At 57.2% G+C, this 20,198-nt stretch overlaps 1 protein-coding gene across 5 annotated transcripts; it reads right to left on the minus strand.

Annotated features, from left to right (window-relative positions):
* Window positions 1-987: 987 nt before the first annotated feature.
* CDC42EP1 (CDC42 effector protein 1) lies at window positions 988-10,668 on the minus strand. Of its 5 annotated transcripts, none has more exons than XM_075937337.1 (4): window positions 10,461-10,668; window positions 8,413-8,876; window positions 5,986-7,227; window positions 988-4,152 (listed from the first exon to the last, which is right to left on the minus strand). In XM_075937337.1, exons 3-4 carry the CDS (start codon window positions 6,416-6,418, stop codon window positions 3,281-3,283), a joined length of 1,305 nt encoding a protein of 434 aa, XP_075793452.1. In that variant the 5' UTR covers window positions 6,419-7,227; window positions 8,413-8,876; window positions 10,461-10,668; the 3' UTR covers window positions 988-3,280. The 5 variants fall into 5 exon arrangements, with proteins under 5 accessions (XP_075793452.1, XP_075793462.1, XP_075793443.1 ...); XM_075937347.1 differs by lacking the exon at window positions 8,413-8,876 and adding an exon at window positions 9,183-9,667 and having other exon boundaries at window positions 5,986-6,882; XM_075937328.1 differs by lacking the exon at window positions 8,413-8,876 and having other exon boundaries at window positions 5,986-6,882.
* Window positions 10,669-20,198: the final 9,530 nt, after the last annotated feature.

The raw sequence follows: 20,198 nt of genomic DNA on the forward strand, positions 1-20,198 counted from the left end.
TGTAGCCAGCCTGGCTATAAGGGTAATTCAGGCTCTGAATACAGGGTGTAAACAGATGGAATTGCCTCATCCTAGACAGCATTATTAGGGTTTTATTTTCCTGTGATGCTACACTTAGGGGTAGGACCCGACACAATTCACAGACCATTTTGGTCAATTTCACAATCATAGGTGTTTAAACATTGTAAATGGAATGTTTTCAGCTATTTAAATCTGAAATGTTACAATGTTGTAATTGTCTGGGTCCTGACCCCAAAAAAGAGTTCAGGGGCAGGGATTATTGGGGGAAGCTGTGGTACTAATATCTGCTGCTGCTGGCCATGGCGCAGAGCAGCCGAGAACAGTGGCTGATGGCTGGGAGCACAGCTCTGAAAGGTGAGCTGCCACTGCAGAAGTAAGGGTGGCATGGTATGGTATTGCTACCCTTACTTCTGAGCTGTTGCTGACAGGTGCCTCCTTCAGAGTTGGGCACCCGGCCAACAGGCACTGCTCTCCAGTCACCCAGCTCTGAAGGCAGTGCAGAAGCAAGGCTGGCAATACTGCAGCCCTCCCCACCAGAACAACCTTGTGACCCTTGTGCAGCTCCCTTTGGGGACAGGACTCCTAGTTTGAGAAACACTGATCTCCCCCCAAGAAATCTCTATCGTACAAGGTAAAAGTACACAAAAGACCCGATTTCGGGGGCTGTGATGTGTTTTTCGTGTCTGTGAATCTGGGAGGGCCCTATATATGGGTCACAGCGAGAGGGCAGAGACCTGATGGGCTTGTCCAATGATCTGAAATGGGGAAAGAAATCCTATTTTCCCAGGCCTGGAAGTGCAGCTAATCCAAATGCACAGTGGGGGTGAGGAAGCAGGCTGGAACTTGGATGCATGTGGGGCTGAGGGGCACTGAGTCCCTGGAGTCTGAAAGTGAAGAGGGAGTGGATTAATTTGCTGCTGTTGTGCAGGCTGAAATCCTGGGGCTGGGGAAGATCACCAGAGAGGCTTGTATCAAACATTTTTTAATAAGAACAATAAGAAGTGCACCGGCAACAGACAGACAGCTGGGCTGTTCCTTGCGGGTGGCTCTTTGGTACGGGGCGCCTGTGACAATCCAGAATGAGCAGGGCGAAGGCGTGAGCCAGAGGAAGACCCTGGCTCCCAGGGAGGGGCAGTGATGGTTGCAGGCTCTGGCCTCTAAACTCTCTAGAGCCCTGCTGGGCACCTGTAGCTCGGGTTTGCTTCAGCCCCTCTCCTTGGGGCAGCAGCCTCCCCACACATCTGAGCAGCTGCCTGCAGTGTGGCTGATGGTACTGGATGAGCCCAGTCAGCTAGGAGCTTCAGGGGCTGTGTGGGGAGCAGCGGCAGTGCAGGCTGCTAGGGCTCTTTCCCCTACCCCCAAAGGCCGGGTATGAGGTGCTCACATGGGTGCTCACAGAACCTGGGGCGACTGGGCAATGGGAGTGGATCCTGGCTCTCTCCAGACACAGCCTGGCAGCCTGTGGGCAAACAATGGGCATGCTGTACAGGCCGGCAGAATGAGCTCACCCCCCAGTCATTCCTGCGCCGGGCCGTGGCACAAAGTCCTCTCTGTGTGAGCGTGGCCGCAGGCGGCAGGGCCTGAGCAGCAGCTGCTTCCAAAGAGGCTGCGTTGCCCAGAGACACAAGGAGCACAGTGAGCAGCCCTACCCCACCCCTGAGAAAAGGACACTGGGAAGTGTGGTTGCAGGGGGGGAGGGAGGGGAGAGAAGGGAGAGTTTAGACCCCTCTAAATACTGTCTGCAGGATCCCATCCCTGGAAGGTCTGCACAGGCTAAGGCCATTTCAACTGCCTGGGCTGAACATTTTCACACAGAGAAACTGTTCGTGGTCTAAGGGGCGTAAGGGAGTGCTGGATTTTTGGGGGTGTTCCCTCTGGAGTATGGTGGAGGCTACAATGGGGGGCAAGGGCAGATGGACCCTGGCATCTCCCTCACTCTGCCTGATTACCGGCGTTGCTGCGCTGCCAATGCTAATGGCTTTCTTGTAACTCTTGTGCTATTTGCTGTTTCCCCTGAAGTCCCAGCGCCTGTTACTGCCTGCGCCTCCCGGCTTCATTACACAATAACAGGAAGTTTCTAGCTCTTCTGGTTGTGGGGAAAACTTGACGACAGTCCCCGTGTGCAGTTCAGCACCTGTGAGCCAATGCAAAGATCCCACCAGTTACAGCTTTGAAAAAAATTCAGGAATCTTGAGGCCGGGTTGAGGGCCATGGCATGGTTCCCCCACGCTGTGCTGCACCACACACTAGCACCAAGCCATTGTTGGCTGCGGCCCTTCCCTACGACCATCTTGCATTGCTGCTCTGAACACTTCCCTGAGGACAGTGTGGCAGGGACTTGGGGTAGGGGGATCTGATCGGGAGGAGGGGGAACCTCCCCTCCCAAAATCTCTAAAGTGGAGCAGCTGGCCTTGAAGCCAGCCACAGAGGCTCCAGCTCATGACACTGTTGGAAGGTGGGAGACACACCTGTTTGGCTCCCGGAGTACAGCTCTACATCAGCTTGAGGAAGAAGGGCAAGGAGATGGGTGATTTAATTCTGTGGGGTGCTAGAAGACTCCCCCTCAGGGGCTGGGCCTGCCCCACTCAGCTGGGAGGACTCCCCCTCTACTGCAGCGAGAGGAACCAGACTGCTGTGTCCTAGGGTGGCTGGAACCCTGAGCTGGATTGCTAGGGCAGCCCTTGGCAGGAGGGAACCAGGAATTAGCTAGCCCAACAGCATGGCCACTGGGTGAAGGCCGCAGAAGCTGTGTGGCAGAACTAGGTTCAGTTCTTGGGAGAACGGCCAAGAGCACTCCAGGCCCAGGGAGGGGGCTGGGTTGCTCCAGCCCAGCATGGCCGCTGCAGGGAGCAAGCCTGCTCCCCCCGTCTCTAGCTCAGTGGGCAGGGGGACGCAGCAGAGTGAGCCGTGCAGTTGGAGTGTTTTCGCCGATCTGCTCCTGTCCATTGTTTACTGCGGGCGCAGCAGCCTGCCAGGACTGTTCCGGTGCAGCCCTGCGTGGGTGCCTGGCACGGCGGGGAAGAGGGGAGGGGAAAGGACCATGCAATCATCGGCATTTCCCCATTTGTACAACCTGCCCTTTGGGGAAGGGAGGGCCTGCCCCAGGCGCTGGGCGGATCATAGAGTTGCTTCCCCTGCTTCCATCCCCACTAGCCCTTTGGATCAGTTCGCCTGTCTGCAGCTTACCCATCAGCCCCCAACAGCTGATGTCTCTCGGGGAAGGCTGGGGAGGTCCAAGACCATAGGAGACGGTGGCTGTTCAGACCTTCACTTCATCCTCCTCCTCCTCCTCATCGGCATACTCGAAGGAGTCGCTGCGGCCCTCCCCAGCCATGGCCTGTCCCTCCTGCACAGCTGAGAGTGCGGCCTCCTCTTCCTCCTCCTCCTCCTCCTCGCTGTGGCTCCACCCAGCCTCATCCGCCCGCCACGAGCCAACAGCAGGGATCTCCCAGGAGGCCTGAGTTCTTGCCTCCTGGGGATCCTCCTCCTCCTCCTCCTCTTCCAGGCTGCAGTGGGCACTTCTCCCCCCGTAGTGGCGAGCCAGGACCTGGGCAGCCCGGCTGAACTGTCCCGCCTCCATGCTGCAGTCATTCCAGTGCCCCTGCCACAGGGTGTCTTTCGGCAGCACCCCTGGTTCCTCAGCAGGTGTTGAGGCCCATCTAGGGCTCTGATGCCTGCCCCCAGAATAGGCCGGGTCCTCCTCAGCATACTCTGGGCCATGAGCATCTCCATTAGCATGCACCAAGTGTCCCACTGGGGAGTTGGCTCCCTGCCTGCAGCGGCCCCAGGGGCTTTCTGCCATGTCGCCCTGTATACACTGGTCGTGGGGTGTCCCCGATCCCTGGGGGCCCCCGTCCGCAAGCCACTCCCCATGCAGGGTGAGGGGTGATGCTGCCTGGCAACCGGCCAGGGCCTGCTCTTCCTCATGCTCCTTCCTCTTGCCAGTGCTGTCCATGGCGTTGGAGAAGCTCATGACCTGGAGGAGCTCGCTCATTAGGGAGGGCCCGAGGTCCAGGCGGAAGGAGAGCAGGGAGTCCGAGCGCTGCAGCTCCGCTTCGGCGGGCAAGGAGCTCTCGCGGGCCTTCTCCGAGCGCGGCACCCGCGGGATGGTGCAGAACCCGGACTCCAGCCCTGAAAGGACAAGGAGCCTCTGGTGAGAGGGAAGCCGCGGGCACTGCGCAGGAGCCAGTGACTGTATGTGAACAGGGACGGACAAGTCACACCCATGTCAGCCGGGCTCTATGAGGGCCAGTCACACTCCTATGGTCCCCTTTGCTAGGCCGTCTAGAACCAACTTCACCCTCTCGTGACCGCTCTGGACTGGGGAAGTCCAGGCTGTACTGGTGACAACTAGCACTAATTACACTCCATTAGACATTGCCTCCCTCCTACTTGAGACAGTGGGGACGGGGCCCATTGTTTAAGAACTGGACTCCCATAGCCCAGCCAATACAGACGATCAGAGCCCGGTGCTAGGACCGGTCTCCGCCAAGGAGGTGGTGGGCAATCCGCCCCGGGAGACGATTTCCCCTGGAATGGCCATACACACTGCGACCAGCAGGTGGCAGCATTGCACCATCCCGCCTTCCCTACCCCCTGGCCTCAGCTTCTGTGCGTCCCTGGCGGAGGGCCAGCCTCTCCCCACGGGTCGCCCTGACCTGAGCATTAGTGCCTGGGGAAAGGCGGAGCTGGGTTGCCGCGCGCGCGTTGGGAGAACGTGGCCTTTGTGCTAAAGAACCCAGCCCCCAGCCCAGCCAGGGTGTCGCTTAGATGTAGCAGGGGCTGAGGGGGCTGGGCGGGAAGCTGGGGCTGGGCGGGAAGCCAGGGCTGGAACAGGGCAGCTGGGGGGGCATGGGCAGGGGCACTGGATTAAAAGCGGGAGCTGCAGGGCCAGAAATAGTAACACCGCCACGCTCTTACGCAGCACATTTCATCAGCAGATGTCAACGCGTTTTACATCACCCCCAATTTGCAGATGGGGAAACCGAGGCATGGGGCAGGATAATGCTGCAGCTTACCCAGTAGGTCAGTGGCACAGCTGGGAATTGAGCTTAGGTAACCATTAGGCCACATTGCCTCTCCGTGGACTGTAGCAGCAGGGCTGGCTAACTGGAGGGGCGGGGAAGGGGGGCACCAGCTGCCTACTCCCTGGGAGCAATGAAGTTCACCTAAATCACCCCCACTCATTTATTCATGGTAGGACTGGGATGGCCCCTCTGTGGGAACCCCTGGAGCAAGCCCAGCGGCAGCGCAGCCTCTACTGTGTGCTTCCCCTCCCACAAGATGGACTGGTCCCAGAGGGCCATGCCAGCTCTGTGACCCATTCGCACCCTGAGGCTGCCACGGGGCAGGGAGTTTCCCTTGCAGTCTGTGAACAAGTTTCTCTTAGAGGAGGTGGGTCGAGACCTGCTCCCCCCCCCCCAGCTCCTAACTCATTTCCCACTGTACTGGAGCTGATGGGTCAGAGGCAAGAGACTCTATCCCACCCATAATGGGCTGAGCTCCCCAAGGCCTTTAGTGGATGAAGTAGAAGGGGAAATGAGTGTGGGGGAGAAACAACTGGGTAGTAGGGGCATATCTCTGAAAAGTATTATTCTGGGATTCATAGGGAATAGGTGAAGCAAAATGCAGGATAATATAGCACTTTAAAGACTAACAAGATGGTTTATTAGATGATGAGCTTTTCTTCCACTATTTGATCTGAGGAAGTGGGTCTGGCCCACGAAAGCTCATCATCTAATAAACCATCTTGTTAGTTTTTAAAGTGCTACATTGTCCTGCATTTTGCTTCAGCTACCCCAGACTAACACGGCTACATCTCTATCACTATAGGGAATAGGAACTTCCTTGATCATACGCAGCTCTAGGTTGGAGAAACTGAGGCACAGAGCAGGGGCAGGGACTTGCCCGGGAGTCAGTGACACAGCCAGGAATAGCACTGCGAAGCTCCCCCACTCCACTCACCGTAAGCATCGTGTGTATCAGACATGTTGTTTGCAGTGCGCTTGAAGGCAAACTTCCCAGCCAGGCTGTCACCCCCATAGGTCCCTTCGTTAAGCTGTGGCAGCGACACAGCATTCTTGATGATGGGCGAGATGGCTGGGGGGGCAGGAGAGGCTTCAGCTTTGCCCCCACTTCCCCGGTTCCTCAAGGGTACCTTCCGCACATGCCGCAGGGTCCGGGCAAAGAAGTTGTTGGCTTTGGCTGCCTCGGTGCCCCCGTGGTTGCTGAGGAAGGAGGTGTCCCCGAAGACATCCCCACCGCGCCCCACATGCATGGTGTGCCGGAAGTCCGCCAGCGGTGGGCTGATCATGTCCGGTGTCAGCTCCGATTTCAACCGGCGTTTGCTGTGGGAGCCTGACACCCAGCCGATCACCGGTAGCTTCCCAAGACTCATGTCACACCCCGTTGTTACTCCACGCCCTCTCCCCTAGAACACAAGAAACTGGCCTTCAGTGGCTTGTCACAGCCCCAGACGCCCCATCGTTCATGCTACCCCTTCCTTTTGGCCGTGTTGTGCCCGGGGCTGGAGATGCTCCCAAGACCAGCCCCTGCTCCCGATCTGTGGAGATGCCTTAGAGCTGCTGGTGGGGAGCGTGGACCTGTCTTTTCTCTGGTTCGGCGCTCCTGGATAATTGCTCTCCACAGCACTCATTAAACTTCCCAGGAAGGCTTTTCTGAGCTGGCTTTCCACCGGCAGCGTCTGCTATCAGATGAGGCCTCTGGATCCTTAGTTCTCTCTCCAGGAAAAGCCCCAAGGTGTGGGGGGTGGGAGCAGCCCCGCTTGGGCCTGGACAGATAGGACAGCAGAGCTGGTGTCTGGTGTCACCCTGGCTGCTGCTGCCCAGAGCTCTTGTGCGGCTGAAAGTAAGCAAAGATGGGGATTAGTGTTAATCCGCTGTCCTCCGTCTTCCCTCTTTCCGCCCCCTCCGTCTGCTAGCGTGGGAGCCGGCTCGCAGATGAGGTAGCAGGTCACAGGAGCCGAAGGGGGATTTCAGGACAAATGCCTGAATCCTGAGGTAATACGGCTTAAAAACCACAACAGCAAAGGTGAAGACTCAGGCTGAGGATCTTCCGACTGTTCTGGGCGCAGAAGCAAGTTACTGGGTGCTCTGTGGGATTCCTGCCTGGAACACTGATGCCAAGGCACAAGGAAGGACGGGCCAGGTGAAATGAGAACGGGCCTGTGCCTGACTCATGGGGCAGCTAGAACAGGAAAGAAATATATTAATTATTATGATTTTAGGAAATCTGTGTGCTTTTCTATGGTATCTTCTCTCCAATCTTCACCAGTGCTACCATATTCAATATCTGCCCCCACGCTGCCCCATTCTGGAGACAGGGAAACGGAGGCACAGAGCAGCCATGTGACTAGTCCAAGGTCACCAAGCTAGTCAGTGGCAAAGTTGGGATTGGAAGCCTGTACCTAGCTATTATAGCAATAGGCGGGCTAGAAATAGCTAGACTGTGCCGGTAGGTCAGCCTGTCTGGGCTCCCGGTCACAGGTTAAGCCATGTTTTGCTTCTAGCTGACTCCCAGTCTCGCTTTCCAGGCCTGAATGGGCCAGGGCGGCTGCTCAGATCAGCATTGCACTGCAGGGCGTTGCCATCCCAGAACCCCTCAGAGGCTGCTCCACTCCACTGAGCAGTCCTCTGCCGACACGTGTAAGCTCAGCCCTGAGGCCAGAGGCTAAAGCTACCTTGGTTCCTACACTGATGGGCAGGATCAGGTTCCTGCAGTGGGGTGAGTGGGAGGGCTTCTCTTCCATGGAGTGAGCCAGACAGGCTGCTGGCCAGGCTGGGGTCTGGAGGGCTCTTGGAGGGCCGGGGCGAGATTACCTGCAGCCCAGCCCCTGGGGTTCTGCCGGGCAGCTGGAGAGCCCGGATACTCACTGTGGCTGTGTGTTGATAGGGCTGGGGGCAGGGGAGGGAGGAGGAGGAGGAATGCCAGCCAAGTCTCCAGGAGGTCAGTGATAAACCCAGGCAATACCCCCTCAGTGGTGCTTCCAGTGCACCTTGGCTTGTCCCCAACAGAGCTGCCCTTTGGCCTGTCCTCAGCTGCACTCCCAGACCATTTCGGCCTCTCTCTCTGCTTCTCTCCCAGCCACATGCTCCTGTGCCGCTGCCCATGTCACCTTGATGGGGAGCAGGTGCCAAAGCTCCAGGAGCACTGGCCATGAGTCTCCGTCACCGCTGGTGCCACGTGTCCCTCCCCACCCGGCCTTGTTTGCTCACCCAGGGCCCCTCTTATCTGCCAGAGGGTAGAGGCAGGCCAACGGAAAAACAAAACTCCCCTTGAAATCCACTGCAACTATTGGCTGTTTCCTTTGGCACAGGAGGCAGGGAGCCTGTTTCCCTGGGTCCTCTATCCCCATGGCTCCCAGGGCCCTACCTTCTTGCTGATGGTGTTCTCTGTTCTCTGCGGAGACCCGCCAGGCATTGCGGGGGGTGGAGCTGGGGCTTGGACAGGCCTGTCCGTAACAGGGATCCAGGCTTCTCCACTGGGACGGGCTCCTGCTGGGCTGGGCTGTGTGAATTTACCACTGTCCCTTTGGTGGGAGGAAGGCTACATTCCTCTCCCCATGAAGACCCCATGCCCCTTCCGCAGCTTGCACCCGCTGGGCCGGGCTGACAGTGCACGAAAAGGACGGGGACGGGAGCGCAGGGGGAGTGGCTGGGGCCCTGCTGAGCAATCCTGGAGCCGGGAAGAGCTGAACCCCTGCTGCAGAGCGGGGCACGGGGCGGCGGAGACAGTTCGCAGCACTTCAGCTCCCAGCCTTCCCTGCCCAGGAGCGGCCCTCTCCTTGGGGCATGTGGTGCACAGATGCTGAAGGCTGCTGCAGCACGAGGACTGGGCTGAGATGAGAAAGAAGGGAAGGGTGTAGGAGAGAGAAGGTGCCCAGTAGCGGGGGGCTGTGGGCCCATTCCCTGCTTGGAAGGATCCTTGGAAGAGGAGGTGGGTACTTCAGTCCCCTTTGTTCTTTCCCTCATTACCTCAAAAATGACTAGCCCACAACCACAGCCTGGATTTCAGCAGCACCAGCCTCTAGCCAGCACTGCCCTCCCCTGCCCTTCTGTCCCTTCACCCCTTCCCTTCTGGCCTGTCAGCCCTGACTGGCGGGTGGCCGTCCCACTGGGCCCACAGTTAACACAGGCGCTCACCATCCTGCCCTCCCACTGGGTCTCTTTCGTTTGCAGCTCAAGTCCCGTCATTCTTTCATCCAAGTGCAACTCGTGACTCTGGGCACAGGATCAGCCATGGCGTGTGTTCTGTTCGGCCTACTGGCCAACTAGACCATCTCCCCTGCTCTGTCTCAGGTCAGCGTACTGCCCATCTCTGCAACGGCTGGGCACATTCTCTCGCCACCAGCTGCCCTTCTCCTCAGTCCTTCTCCTGTCTCTTCTTCCCCCAAGGGGACCCAGATTGAGACTCCCCGCATTTATCTCGCCAACTCCAGCCTCCCCGCTCCCTCACTTCAATTGGTTTTCACGGGCTTCTCTCCCCATGAACCAACCGTTATTCTTGCTGCCATGGGCAGAAAGCAGTGAGGGCCCAAGTGATCCAGATGGACAGGACTGCCAAATGCAGACTTCCCCACAACATGCCCGCCCCGGGCCCAGGAGGGAGGGCAGAGGTTCAGGGTGATCTGAGGAACAACGGGGAGAGGAAGAGCAAAGAGAAATTTGGGCTGGACATTGGCAGAACATTCCTAGTCACGAGGGTCGCTGAGCCTGTGGAAGAGTCTCCCAGGGGAAATGTCAGTGGCCTCATTGTTTGGGTCATGTAGAGCCAAACTGGGCCAAGCCCTGGAGGTCATGCTATGGGGGGACAGCTCAGGGCTGAAGGGCCTACCCGGGACCATCTCCAGCTCCTCTGAGTGCAGGAGAAGTACAGGCTGAGTGTGCCCAGCCGAGTCTTTGGAATAGGCTCTGGAATAAAGCGACTCACAGCTCCCGGCTGCTATATATAGATCACATAGGGGTTTTTCTAAACAGACCCACTTTGAGGCTGAGGCTGGAATTCTAAATGCAGCACTTTTTGGCTTCCTCCCACGCCAGCTACTTTTTTTCCTGGCGGGAAAAAAAAGTCTCTCGCAGACCCTACAGGAATTGGTGGCCATAGCTGACGGTAGCAAGGCAGAGGGATCCCTCTACCACTCTCCCCTGCTGCCTCAATGCCCCTTCTCCCCCCTTCTTCTGCATCCCTCCCTCCGCTCCCCACCCTCTTTCTGGTCCTGAACCCGTTTCCTCTCTTCCCCCCTCCTTCCACATTCCCCCCTTCTCTCCCCCCTCTGCCATATTTCCCTTTCCCCCATTCCCTCCCCCTCCCCTGCAAGCCCCTTGCTCCCCAATCCCACAACACTTGCCTTCCTCCTCTTGCCCTCTGCTCCACTGAACTCCCCCCGCCCCCCCCCAGCAAGACTGAATTGCTGCTTTTACCTTTTTAAAAGTAGTTTTAAGAAAAGTTCTCAGCGGTTTCAGGACATTCCCCGTGGGCCTCGGTGAAGTGCTGCCTGCGCCGCTGCTCCCAGGGGGGGTGACCCCCTTTCCCCACTGCTTGGGGGCTGGCTCCTCAGCAGTCTGCCCCTTCTCCCGACTGTTGCTTGTCTGCTGTGCAGGAGCCCTGGTGCCAGGGGAGAGAGGGAGAAGGGAATGGGGAGGGGATGTGGGAGCGGTGGGTGGGGTCTGTACATTTACTGACCAATCCCCAGCTGTCTGGGAGAGGAGGCCAGGGAAAAGAGAGAGTTAGTCCAAGTGTCCAGGGGAGAAGATTGCAGGAGCTCCTGTTCTGCCCCTGCCCCTGTACCCCTCCTGCCTGGGCCTGCAGCATCTCCCCTTCAGACAGCAGCCACAGAGAACACCCGGTTCAGATCAGTCTGTATATTAAGACAGATTGGAGAGCCCTTGCCCCAACCTGCATGCACCGAGCGGGACAGCCCTGGCCAGAGGTGACTGGGTGTGGCCAGCAAGCCTGAGGATTCCCCTATGATGCCCTCTCAGCCTCCCTAAGAACATGCAGTCTGACCGCATCCCAGTGCGAGGGCTCTGAGATTCATCTCCTCCACCTTACGTTTACCCCAGGATTGCCCCTGCTCCACATGTCCCCTTCGTGCCCGCAAGGAATGGGGCACAGCTCCTGGGCAAAGCTCTGGCCGGCTCGGGAGCAAGGGCCCCATTTGCAGAATTGAGCAGGGTCTCTGGGTTGGGCTGGAAGGAGGGTCTGCACTGAGCAGGGTGGGATGGAGGGGCTCACTGGCAGCAGAGGGCACTGTCAAGGAAGGAGGGTGTTACAAAGCAGGCTAGAGGCAGTCTGGCCTAGTAATGAGAGCAGGAGCCCAGTTTGGGGAACAAAGGCAGGGGTCGGCACCACGGTCAGCTGCCAATTACTTGAGCTGGGGCCAAGCCCGAGTCAGGTCAGAGCTAGGTCTGGTGATGGAAGGTTGGAGGTGAGGCATAGGGGCAGGAACCGGAGGAGAGACAAGCAACAAGCACAGAGTAGAAGCGCGATAGGAACAGTAGCAAAGGCAACGGTGAGGCAGGAGTCAGGCAGGAATCTGGAAGAGGGAAGAGGGGCAGGCGCAAATAGGGTTCAACACAGTCACAACAGGGAATCATCTTATTGCTCAGAGAACCTTCTGGTGCGCCTTCTGGCTTCAAACCTGCGGTTGGGCCAATCTGTGGAGGTGGGTTATCCTCCAATTAGGGCTCCTGTGGGTGGTGCCTTGGCTGAGGCTATACTCCTACTGGCTTCTCAGCCCTCCAGGTCTTTTGACAGACCTTGGGCAGAGGCCAGGGTGTGACAGCTGCCTGGCATGGCCCACGCCTGAGTTCAAGGCCTGGGTCATCACAGAGGTTCTCATCGGTGGAGAGGGAGGGTCTTAATTGGGGGCACTGTAGGGTTTCTACACCAGAATGGATCATCTCCATGGCATCCCCTGGGGTTGTCCCTTTTCAGGAACGTGGTGGGAAATCCTGTGGGAGGGCATATTGCGTGAGGGGAGTCTCCTGGAAGAGGTGGGGTGGAATGCCTGGCTGCTAGGAGGTACACAGTAGGGGTGGGATCAGGCACTGGCTCTGTATGGGAGCCAGAATGGCACGGAGAGTCCCAATATGGAGCCTGTAGGGAGAGGCAGGGAGATGGGGCTCTTTGGCACTGTGTAGGCAGGGCATGAAAAAATGGCTCCACAGCTGCTAGCCAGAAGGGGAAGAGGGAGATAAAGCTCAGTCCCTTGGCATCTCCACCTGGGTGCTGCTGGGGTTATGCCAGGGCTGTCCCTGAGCTCTGCTGTGGAAGCTCCATCTATGATATGGGCCACTGTCTAGAAAGGGTCAGGTCAGTCTGGAGCTCCATCCTCCTGTAGCTGCTGGAAGGGGAAGATGTCTGTCTCTTTTACACTCTCCAGAGCCTCTGTTGCTACAGCTTCTCCACCCCTTCCCAGACCTCTGCTCTTTGGTTCCCTTTTCCACTTGACTAGCTTCAATGTATGAGCAGCTGCCGTTGCTTGGGCCAGTAAGGAGCTGGGTTACCTTCCAAAGTCTGCAGATGACTCTGAGTGCCTCTACAGCTGCTCTGAATCTTCCCAAGAAGCAGCCCAAAATGGATAGGCTAAGGAGTTTCACTGCTATGCCTGGCTTCAGCTGAAGTTTGATAGGCTACTTGTGGCCAGGTATAGGGTGGAAAGTCCTACCACTGTCACGGTACGTGAGTACACTCTCACAGAGGGGCTAAGGCACAGTGTGGAGAGTTAGCTTCCATACCTGGCTCTGCCACAGTCCTGGGTAAACCAGCCTCAGTTTCCCCATATGTAAAACAAGGATAATAATTTTTTTTGGTCTCATTGGAGTGAGGGGAGAACAGATTAACCAGGGCAACGTATTAATAACATTCATTCCTGGAGTACTTATTACTGCGTTAGCAAACCTGCCAGTTCTATGGTTGAGGGGGCAGGAGATGAAGCCTGAAAGACCCTTTCTCCCTGGCAGAGGAGCTGCCCCACTGGAGGAAGCCAACTGAAGTGGGGAGAGGAGCAGAACAGGGCCCTTTTGTCAGATCTAATTCATCCCCAGGGGGAAGTGGGAACTCTATTCCCTCTCAGGGCGCATCCCCATCACTCTGCATCTCTCCCAAGCTGGTGCCACTCAGCCTCAGTTAGCATTGGCCAGACAGGTACCTCCACTGGGGTCTCAGCCCCTCTCCCCCTCCCCAGGGTTGGCTGTGCTGGGAGCACTCATTCCAGATGAGTGGCAGTCTTCCCTGCTTGGGAATGCAGAACAAATCTCTTCCAGATGGGGGTGGGGGCAACACTCTCCACAGGGAGAGATTGCCAGGACTTCACTCTCTCTTCCTCCTGCTCCCTGTCCCCTCCCCCAGCATGCTTTAAGCATCTCTGAGCTCTAGGGCAGCAGGATCTGTGTTTCCAGGAAAGTGGGTGGAACTCCAGCTAGTGGTATTGCAGCCAGACCACCTGGAGTTGTGATTCTTGTATCCAGGGCTAAGTTGGGCTGTGATTGGGTCAGGAGACCTGCAAAGAACATGTGGGCTGCTGCAAGTGGGGGTGCTGGCCATTCAGTGGGATCACTCCGAATCATAATTAAACCCTAGTCCTGTCCTATGGAAGGGGTGTGGTGCTGATGAAAGTGCCTTAAAAGGGAGCCAGGACTTTTGATCCCTGGCACAAGCATAGAGGTGTTAGCTCTGGAGGCCCCATTCCAATGTAGATATTTACATTCCACCTCCAAACACTCCCACCCTCCTCTAGCCATTTGGAAAATGGGGACATAATCCTTCCTTTCCTCCATCCTTTGTCTTGCCCATGTAGACTGTAAGCTCTTTGGGGCAGGGACAGTCTCTCACTCTGAGTACAATGCAGCACCTAACGAGATGGAGTCCTGATTGCAGCTGGCACCTCCAGGCACTAAACCCACAATAATAAATAATACTAGTTACTAGGCATTTCTCCCCTACTCTTCATTGTAATTTCCAAATGGTCTTGCAGTTCAGTGTGAGATATTGTTATTAGCTCTAATTTTTGTAGCAGCAAAAGCCTGGAGAAAGTAAGGTGACATGGTCCTTGCCCCAAGCAGTGGCAGATATAGGGCAGGGAGAGCAGGGCGGCTGCCCTGGGCCCCGTGCTTCAATAGGCCTCACGCACGCGCTACTACCTGTCAGCTGTGGCTGTGGTGCATGCGCAAAATTGTGCTGCCCCGGGCCCTGTGCTTCAATAGGCCCCGTGCCCTGGGCCTCGCAAAATTTTCATCTGCCCCTGGCCCCAAGGGATGCAGAGGTGAGGGGTAGGGTTTCAAGGAAAAGCCAAGTGACTGAGCAGTGGAACTCAGAGGGTGTCTTGCTAAGTTGCTAGATCTTCATCTGGCTTTGAGCTTTTGTTCCCTAGATCTCCTGCCTCTCAGCACACCTAGACTGTGTCTACACTAGCACGATCTCGCGCAAAAGCGGCTGCTCTTGCGCAAAAACTTGCTGCCTGTCTACACTGGCCGCATGTTCTTGCGCAAGTAAACTGACGTTCTAATGTATTAAATCAGGGCTTCTTGCGCTAGAACTCTGATGCTCCCACTCAGGAATAAGCCCCTTTGTGCAAGAGCTCTTCCAGAAGAGGCCAGTGTAGACAGGCAACATGAATTTCTTGTGCAAGAAAGCCCTATGGTTAAAATGGCCATCAGAGCTTTCTTGCGCAAGAGAGCGTCTACACTGGCATGGATGCTCTTGCGCAAAAGCACATGCCAGTGTAGACGCTCTCTTGTGGTAAAGTTTTTGCAGAAGAACTCTTCCACAAAAGAGTTTTTGCATGAGAACGTGCCAGTGTAGACAAAGCCACCTAGAGTTTGGTGAAGATGTTTGTTGCAAGGTGGGCTTTGAAGGAAGCCAGGGTGCTGGGCCTGACCAGGAAGGAGGTTCTGGTTATTCATCTCTTCCCTGTTACTGGGAGCTGCTGGGTGCTAGAGGGCAGCCTGCTGAAATCCAGCTTAAGGATGATTGCCTTTCAATTGCTGGGTGTCCGTTAGGGATGTGAAATCCCATTTAATTAGTTAACTGGTTAAATGTCAAGTTTAACCAGTTAACTGATTAAATAGCTGGGGGTGGGAAGAGGGAGGTTTACCTGATTGCTTCCAGCCCCTTGTAGTATTTCCAGCTCCCACTCTTGGGCTGAGTGGTGCTGGAGCAGTCCTCTGCCTATGGCAGGCTATGGGCAGGGGGGTGCTCTCCACGTACTAGTTAACCGTTACCCATTAACACCACGAGTATAGGTCTGCTCTCCATCCATAGTGCAACCTGTCAATCCATCCGCAGTGCAATCTGTCACATGCTCTGGGATCCTGGAAACTGGTAGGTGCTCTCCAAAAGTAGAGGAAAATTCATTCATTAGTGACCTTTGGCCTCTCTGGGAGGTCCCTTGTCTTTCCACCTGGCCTCCTTTCCTCCCTCAGCATCTGGCCAGTGGCCTTCCCCTGATCCCTGTCTGCGAGCCAAGGAGGATGGTGGGTGGGTGCCAGGAGCCCCCCTGTAGATGACAGTGATAGTGCTGCCTGCATGGTGAGGACTGGAGGGATCTCCCTCCCCTGCAAGCAATGCCCTGTCTTTGGGCTTGCCGTTCTTGTGGGCTGTATTGAGGACAGGCCATGCTGGGGGCTTTATCCACACACAGCTGGAGCTGGGTCTCTGAGTGCTTGGTCCCCATGGAGTTACTTGGGAGGGAGGAAGAGAGATGGCAGGGGCAGGGGCCGGCGTCTGGTTCAGCACAAGAGAAGCAGATATCCTGTTGCTGTCCAGGCTCCTTGGCTCATGTTTCCTCATTAACTGGGAGCGCCGTTCGTTTGTGGCGACTTCCAGATGTTTCCATTCTCCTCGCAGCGGCTGTGAGGTCGCATACCACACGGTCTGGGAATAACTGCAGGCATCTGGGCGGAGACAGTCCCCTGCCACAAGTGGAGAGGAGGGGGCCTTCCTCCCCACACCCTGCCTAGGGTTAACCAACTTCCTCCTCCTTACAGCCCCAGTCTGTCAGCCCCTGGCACTGGGCACTGGGCACTTGCCCTGTCTCTGTGTGAATCGCTGAGTGACAGCAGGGCTTTTTTGGGGAGATGGGAAGGTGACTTCTAACCTTCTTCCCCCAACCGTCCTCCAGTTTTGCCTTAGCATCAGGTCCCCAGTTGTGGCAAGGAGGTGAAAGGTATATCCTGGTCTACTCAGTACGGGTGGGGGATGCAAATTGGGATGACTGTGGCATGGAGGGCAACACCCTCTGGTTTTTAGATTACGGGCCATTGAATAGCAGAAGCTAGAGGAATTCCAAGACTTTTCCCCTTCATCTTCCTTTTCCCAGTGACTGGAGTTTTCAGCCTTGTTCATCTTGTGACCAGGGTGTTAGTGGTGGAGGAGGCTTCTTTCCCCTGGGAGTTAGGGAGGGAGGCTGAGAGCTCTGGGCATTGCTGGCTGCCAGATGCTAGGAGAGGGCTGAGTTCCCAGGCTTCCTCTTTCACTGCTCCCCCCCCCCCCACACACACACATTTATAGTTCTGTCTCTTCCTTTCCCACCCGTCCTTCTTGCTTCTTACCAGCCCTGGTTGCACAGCTGAGGGGAATGAGCTGCAATGCTGGTGTGCCTGCTGCAGGGGCTGGCATGGCTGTGGTGAGGGCAGAGATGGGCCCAAAGGGCTGGAGGGAGTGGGGTGCCGAGGCAGGGGCAATGCAAAGTCCTGGGCAGGGGTACTCTCTAGAGGAGTGGGTGGTGTTCTGCCCATGGGGCGGGGGGCTGTAGTATAAATGAGAGACCGTAAATGTAGATCAGGAACAGCTGCCAGAGGCCTGGAAATGTCTCTGGAATTCCAGGCGCCAGGAAAGGATTTTTTTCTTCTTCTTGTTCTCACACCAAACCAACCCCCCTTCCCCCAAAATCCCTCTTAATTCTCCGGTTCCTGTTCACAGGCCCTTGGGGGGGCAGAGGGGTCTCAGATATCAGCTTTCTTTCCTGCAAGTGCCTGCATAGCAACAGAGCATGTGGGGGGCACTTCTGGGTCTATTTCCCCTTCCCTGAATGCATTCACTGAGCAGAAGATGGCGGCGGCGGTGGTGGGGTGGATTTGCACATCTGTAGGAGTTTAAAGTCTGTCTATGCTGGTGGGAGGAAGGGGGTGGAGGGACTGCTAAGGGGTAAGCAAGGGGAGACTGCAAGGGTAAGAGAGTGGGAGAGGGGGAGAGAAGGAGGGAACCTGGGGGGCAGGAAGGGGGAGATTAGGGGATAGATGAGAGTGAGGAGAACGGGACATGGAGAAGGCAGACTGCCTAGGAGTGGGGAGGAAGGGGGGAAAGAGGAGACGGAGCCAGAAGACTGGAGGAGAGGAGAGGAGAGAGACAGTGAAAGGGCGGTAGACTGTGGGGAGAGTGCCAGAAGGGAAGGTTGGGGGCTGTAGGCAGTGAGACGGAGGTGGAGTGGGAAGGGGGGCACGGGCCGGAAGTGCAGGAGGCAGGGGAGGCTAGGAGGCAGGCAACGATGGTGGGCTTCAACGGCTATTTTATCCTAACTGTTCTGACTGTCTCTCCTGTTTGGGTATTTTTGGCCCAGGGAAGGCAGCTAAAAATAGGGGTCTCCCCACCCACCCCCCTGAGGTGGCGTCTGCCTGCCTGTGGGGATGCTGCAGGGTGTGGAGGAGGGGAGCAGGCCCGGTCTCCTCCCCAAACTGTCTGGCTCTGCCTTTGTTTGTGTCTCAGGCCTATGAGGACAGGAAGAGGCCGAGAGGCTGGGAAACAATGGCTCATTCTCTTGCAGTCAGTGCCTGTGGAGCTGCGATAGGGATGCGGGCGGGTGGCCAGCAGGCGGGCACAGCCTTTGACCGCCTCTCCGGCAGGCGGACACAGGCTGTGGTGGGGGAAAGGGGATGAACGAACAGCTGCCCTGGGGTGTTTTGGGAAGGCTCCAGCTGTGCAGGCTCTCGAGACACAGCGCCAGTTGGAGGCGCTCATGACAATGCTCCAAGCAGGACCTTGTGGAGAAGGGTGGGAGAGGGAGCTCTCCAATGGGGATGGACCTGACAGGTCTGTGAGGGGAAGGAGGGAGACTTGGCCCCAAACTGTGCACCCCCTAGTGCTGCTAAGGAGACCTTTCCATCCTCTGTGGACTCAGAGCTGATGACTCCTCTCCCCTAAGCTGTCCTGTACACAGGGGTGGCCCATGAGCCTAGGCGAGCCTGCCACTGGTCCGTGAGCCTGCCGCTGGCCCGGGCGCCCGATGATGACGTCACGGCCATTAACGGCTGTGCAGGCAGGGGCGCCGATTGCGCCGCCCTGCCTCGGGCGCCAGCTGCTGCAGCCGGCCTCAGGCCGCTCCTGCCTGTACACATCTATTGAGCATGCCCCTGGCGGGAGCAGTGGCCAAGCGCCCATTCTTCTCCCTCAGAGCCAGCCTGGCATGACTGCCTCCTGCTGGTGCCAGGGAGACATCACATCTGGCACTGGAGTCTGCTGTGCTGTCTCTCTGTGGTCGCCAAGCCCCACAGCCTGATGAGAGCGCCCCCACTGAGATGACTCCTGCCCCCTTTGTCTCTGGGCTGCCAGGGCACCCTAAGTCCCAACCTGGGGAAGGCAAAGGGTGGGGCAATACATTCTCTTCTCACACCCAGTCCTGGGGACGCCCCTCCCCACGTGCACCCCGACTCCAGCTTGTGGCAGAATCCCGCTGGGCATTTCCTTCTGGGCCTCACAGCGGCCCCCCCAAGCTGATCTGTGCCAGGTCAGATCCCAGATGCCTTGGCTGGAATTGCCTAAATGGCCTCCAGCCATGGTGGGAGTGGGGAGCACGTGTCCTTGGCAGCTCCCTTCAGGGCTTGACCTGATGGGGTTAAAAGGCTGCGGGTCTAGTGCCTGAGGCCACAGAGGCAGGAGAGAAGTTTGTAGACTTTCTGTGGGGGGGGAGGCTCTCAACCCCTCCATGAGGTCTCTGACGTGCAGGGCTGAATGCCTGCCACGGCGCCTCTTGTTTACTTAGCTGGGAACTGACACATCCAAGGTCTGCTGATTCCAGTTTCCCACATGCAGCTCGCTGCTGCATTCCTGGGGAGAGTGGGAAGGGGTGGAGAGAGGAATGTGAAGGGGTTTGGGGACTCACCCGCTTGCTTCCTATGCCAGATGGTGGGCAAGGGGGGACCACCACATCTGGTCAGCCTCCTTGGGGTGACACAGAGCACTGCTGGAAGGGGGATGGTACCTGTGGAGTGAAACCCTGGTTCTCAGGACCTGGGGGCTCAGCTGAGCCTGGACTTTTGAGCTGATGTGGGTTATGCTGGGCTGACTCTTTGCAGCTCAGGGTCACTGCTTTGCACTGCCATGAGACCCAGATCCCAGTCCCGCTCTGGGGTCCTGGGACATCTGTGAGCCTGGTGTCCAAGGGTTTGACACACACATGGTTCCACCGTGTCTTGCTCCCCAGGGCTGGATTGTGCTGGCAGAGGTGTGTGTGTGTAGGGGGGGGGGGGACAGTTTCACACTCCAGTAGCTTGGGAGGAGCTGGGAGAAGCTGTGGCAGCCAGTGCCTGCAGGGCCAGCATTCCACACTGCCATGCAGGAGACCTAGCTTCCTGTCCCAGGCCCGAATGCTTTGTCAGCCCCACGGCACAGTGAGCCAAGGGTTAAAAGTTTGAGCCAAGGACAAACCAGCCTGGCAGGAGGAAGAACGGAGCCCCTCCCTTGTGGGCACCCTCTGCGGCTCTCCAGGCCCTGCTGTGCACGCCCTCCTCGGCAACTGCCAGGCCTGGCACTGGCGCAGATGCCTTTGGTTTGGGGGAGGGAACACCACAGAGCTTTTAAAAATAAGCCTCAGAGCAAATGAGGCTCTTCAGAGGCAACTCTGGCCCTGGGGTTGGAGAGGAGCCCTCACCCTTTCACGCCCACACTCCTTTTCTCTGCACGTCAGCGACCTCCATTCCTAAGGCAGAGTGCCCATGCGAGGATCGTGGTGGGCTGCCATCGGAGTGGGGACAGCCACATTCACCATTGTAGGGCCCTCCTTCTCCCATAGGTCACTGGGGGTGACAGAGAGGGACTGGTAGAGGCTGTGAGGGCCGTTTTACACTGAGACATGCTCTGTGTGGGAATAAGGGGCTTAGTCTCCCTCTGAAGCAGCCACGGGAAATGCGGAGACTGAGGTCGGGGCAGCCAACAGCCTTCCT

Source organism: Pelodiscus sinensis, chromosome 1 (genome assembly GCF_049634645.1).
Source record: "Pelodiscus sinensis isolate JC-2024 chromosome 1, ASM4963464v1, whole genome shotgun sequence".
Lineage (NCBI taxonomy): Eukaryota > Metazoa > Chordata > Testudines > Trionychidae > Pelodiscus > Pelodiscus sinensis.

What these genes read in the sequence shown, in the direction of transcription:
- CDC42EP1 (XM_075937328.1), bottom strand. Translation starts at nt 6,418, where the DNA reads ATGAGTCTTGGGAAGCTACCGGTGATCGGCTGGGTGTCAGGCTCCCAC. An exon ending in TGATACACACGATGCTTACG is followed by an intron (nt 4,153 to 5,985) that starts GTGAGTGGAGTG and finishes TTGTCCTTTCAG; the next exon opens with GGCTGGAGTCCGGGTTCTGC.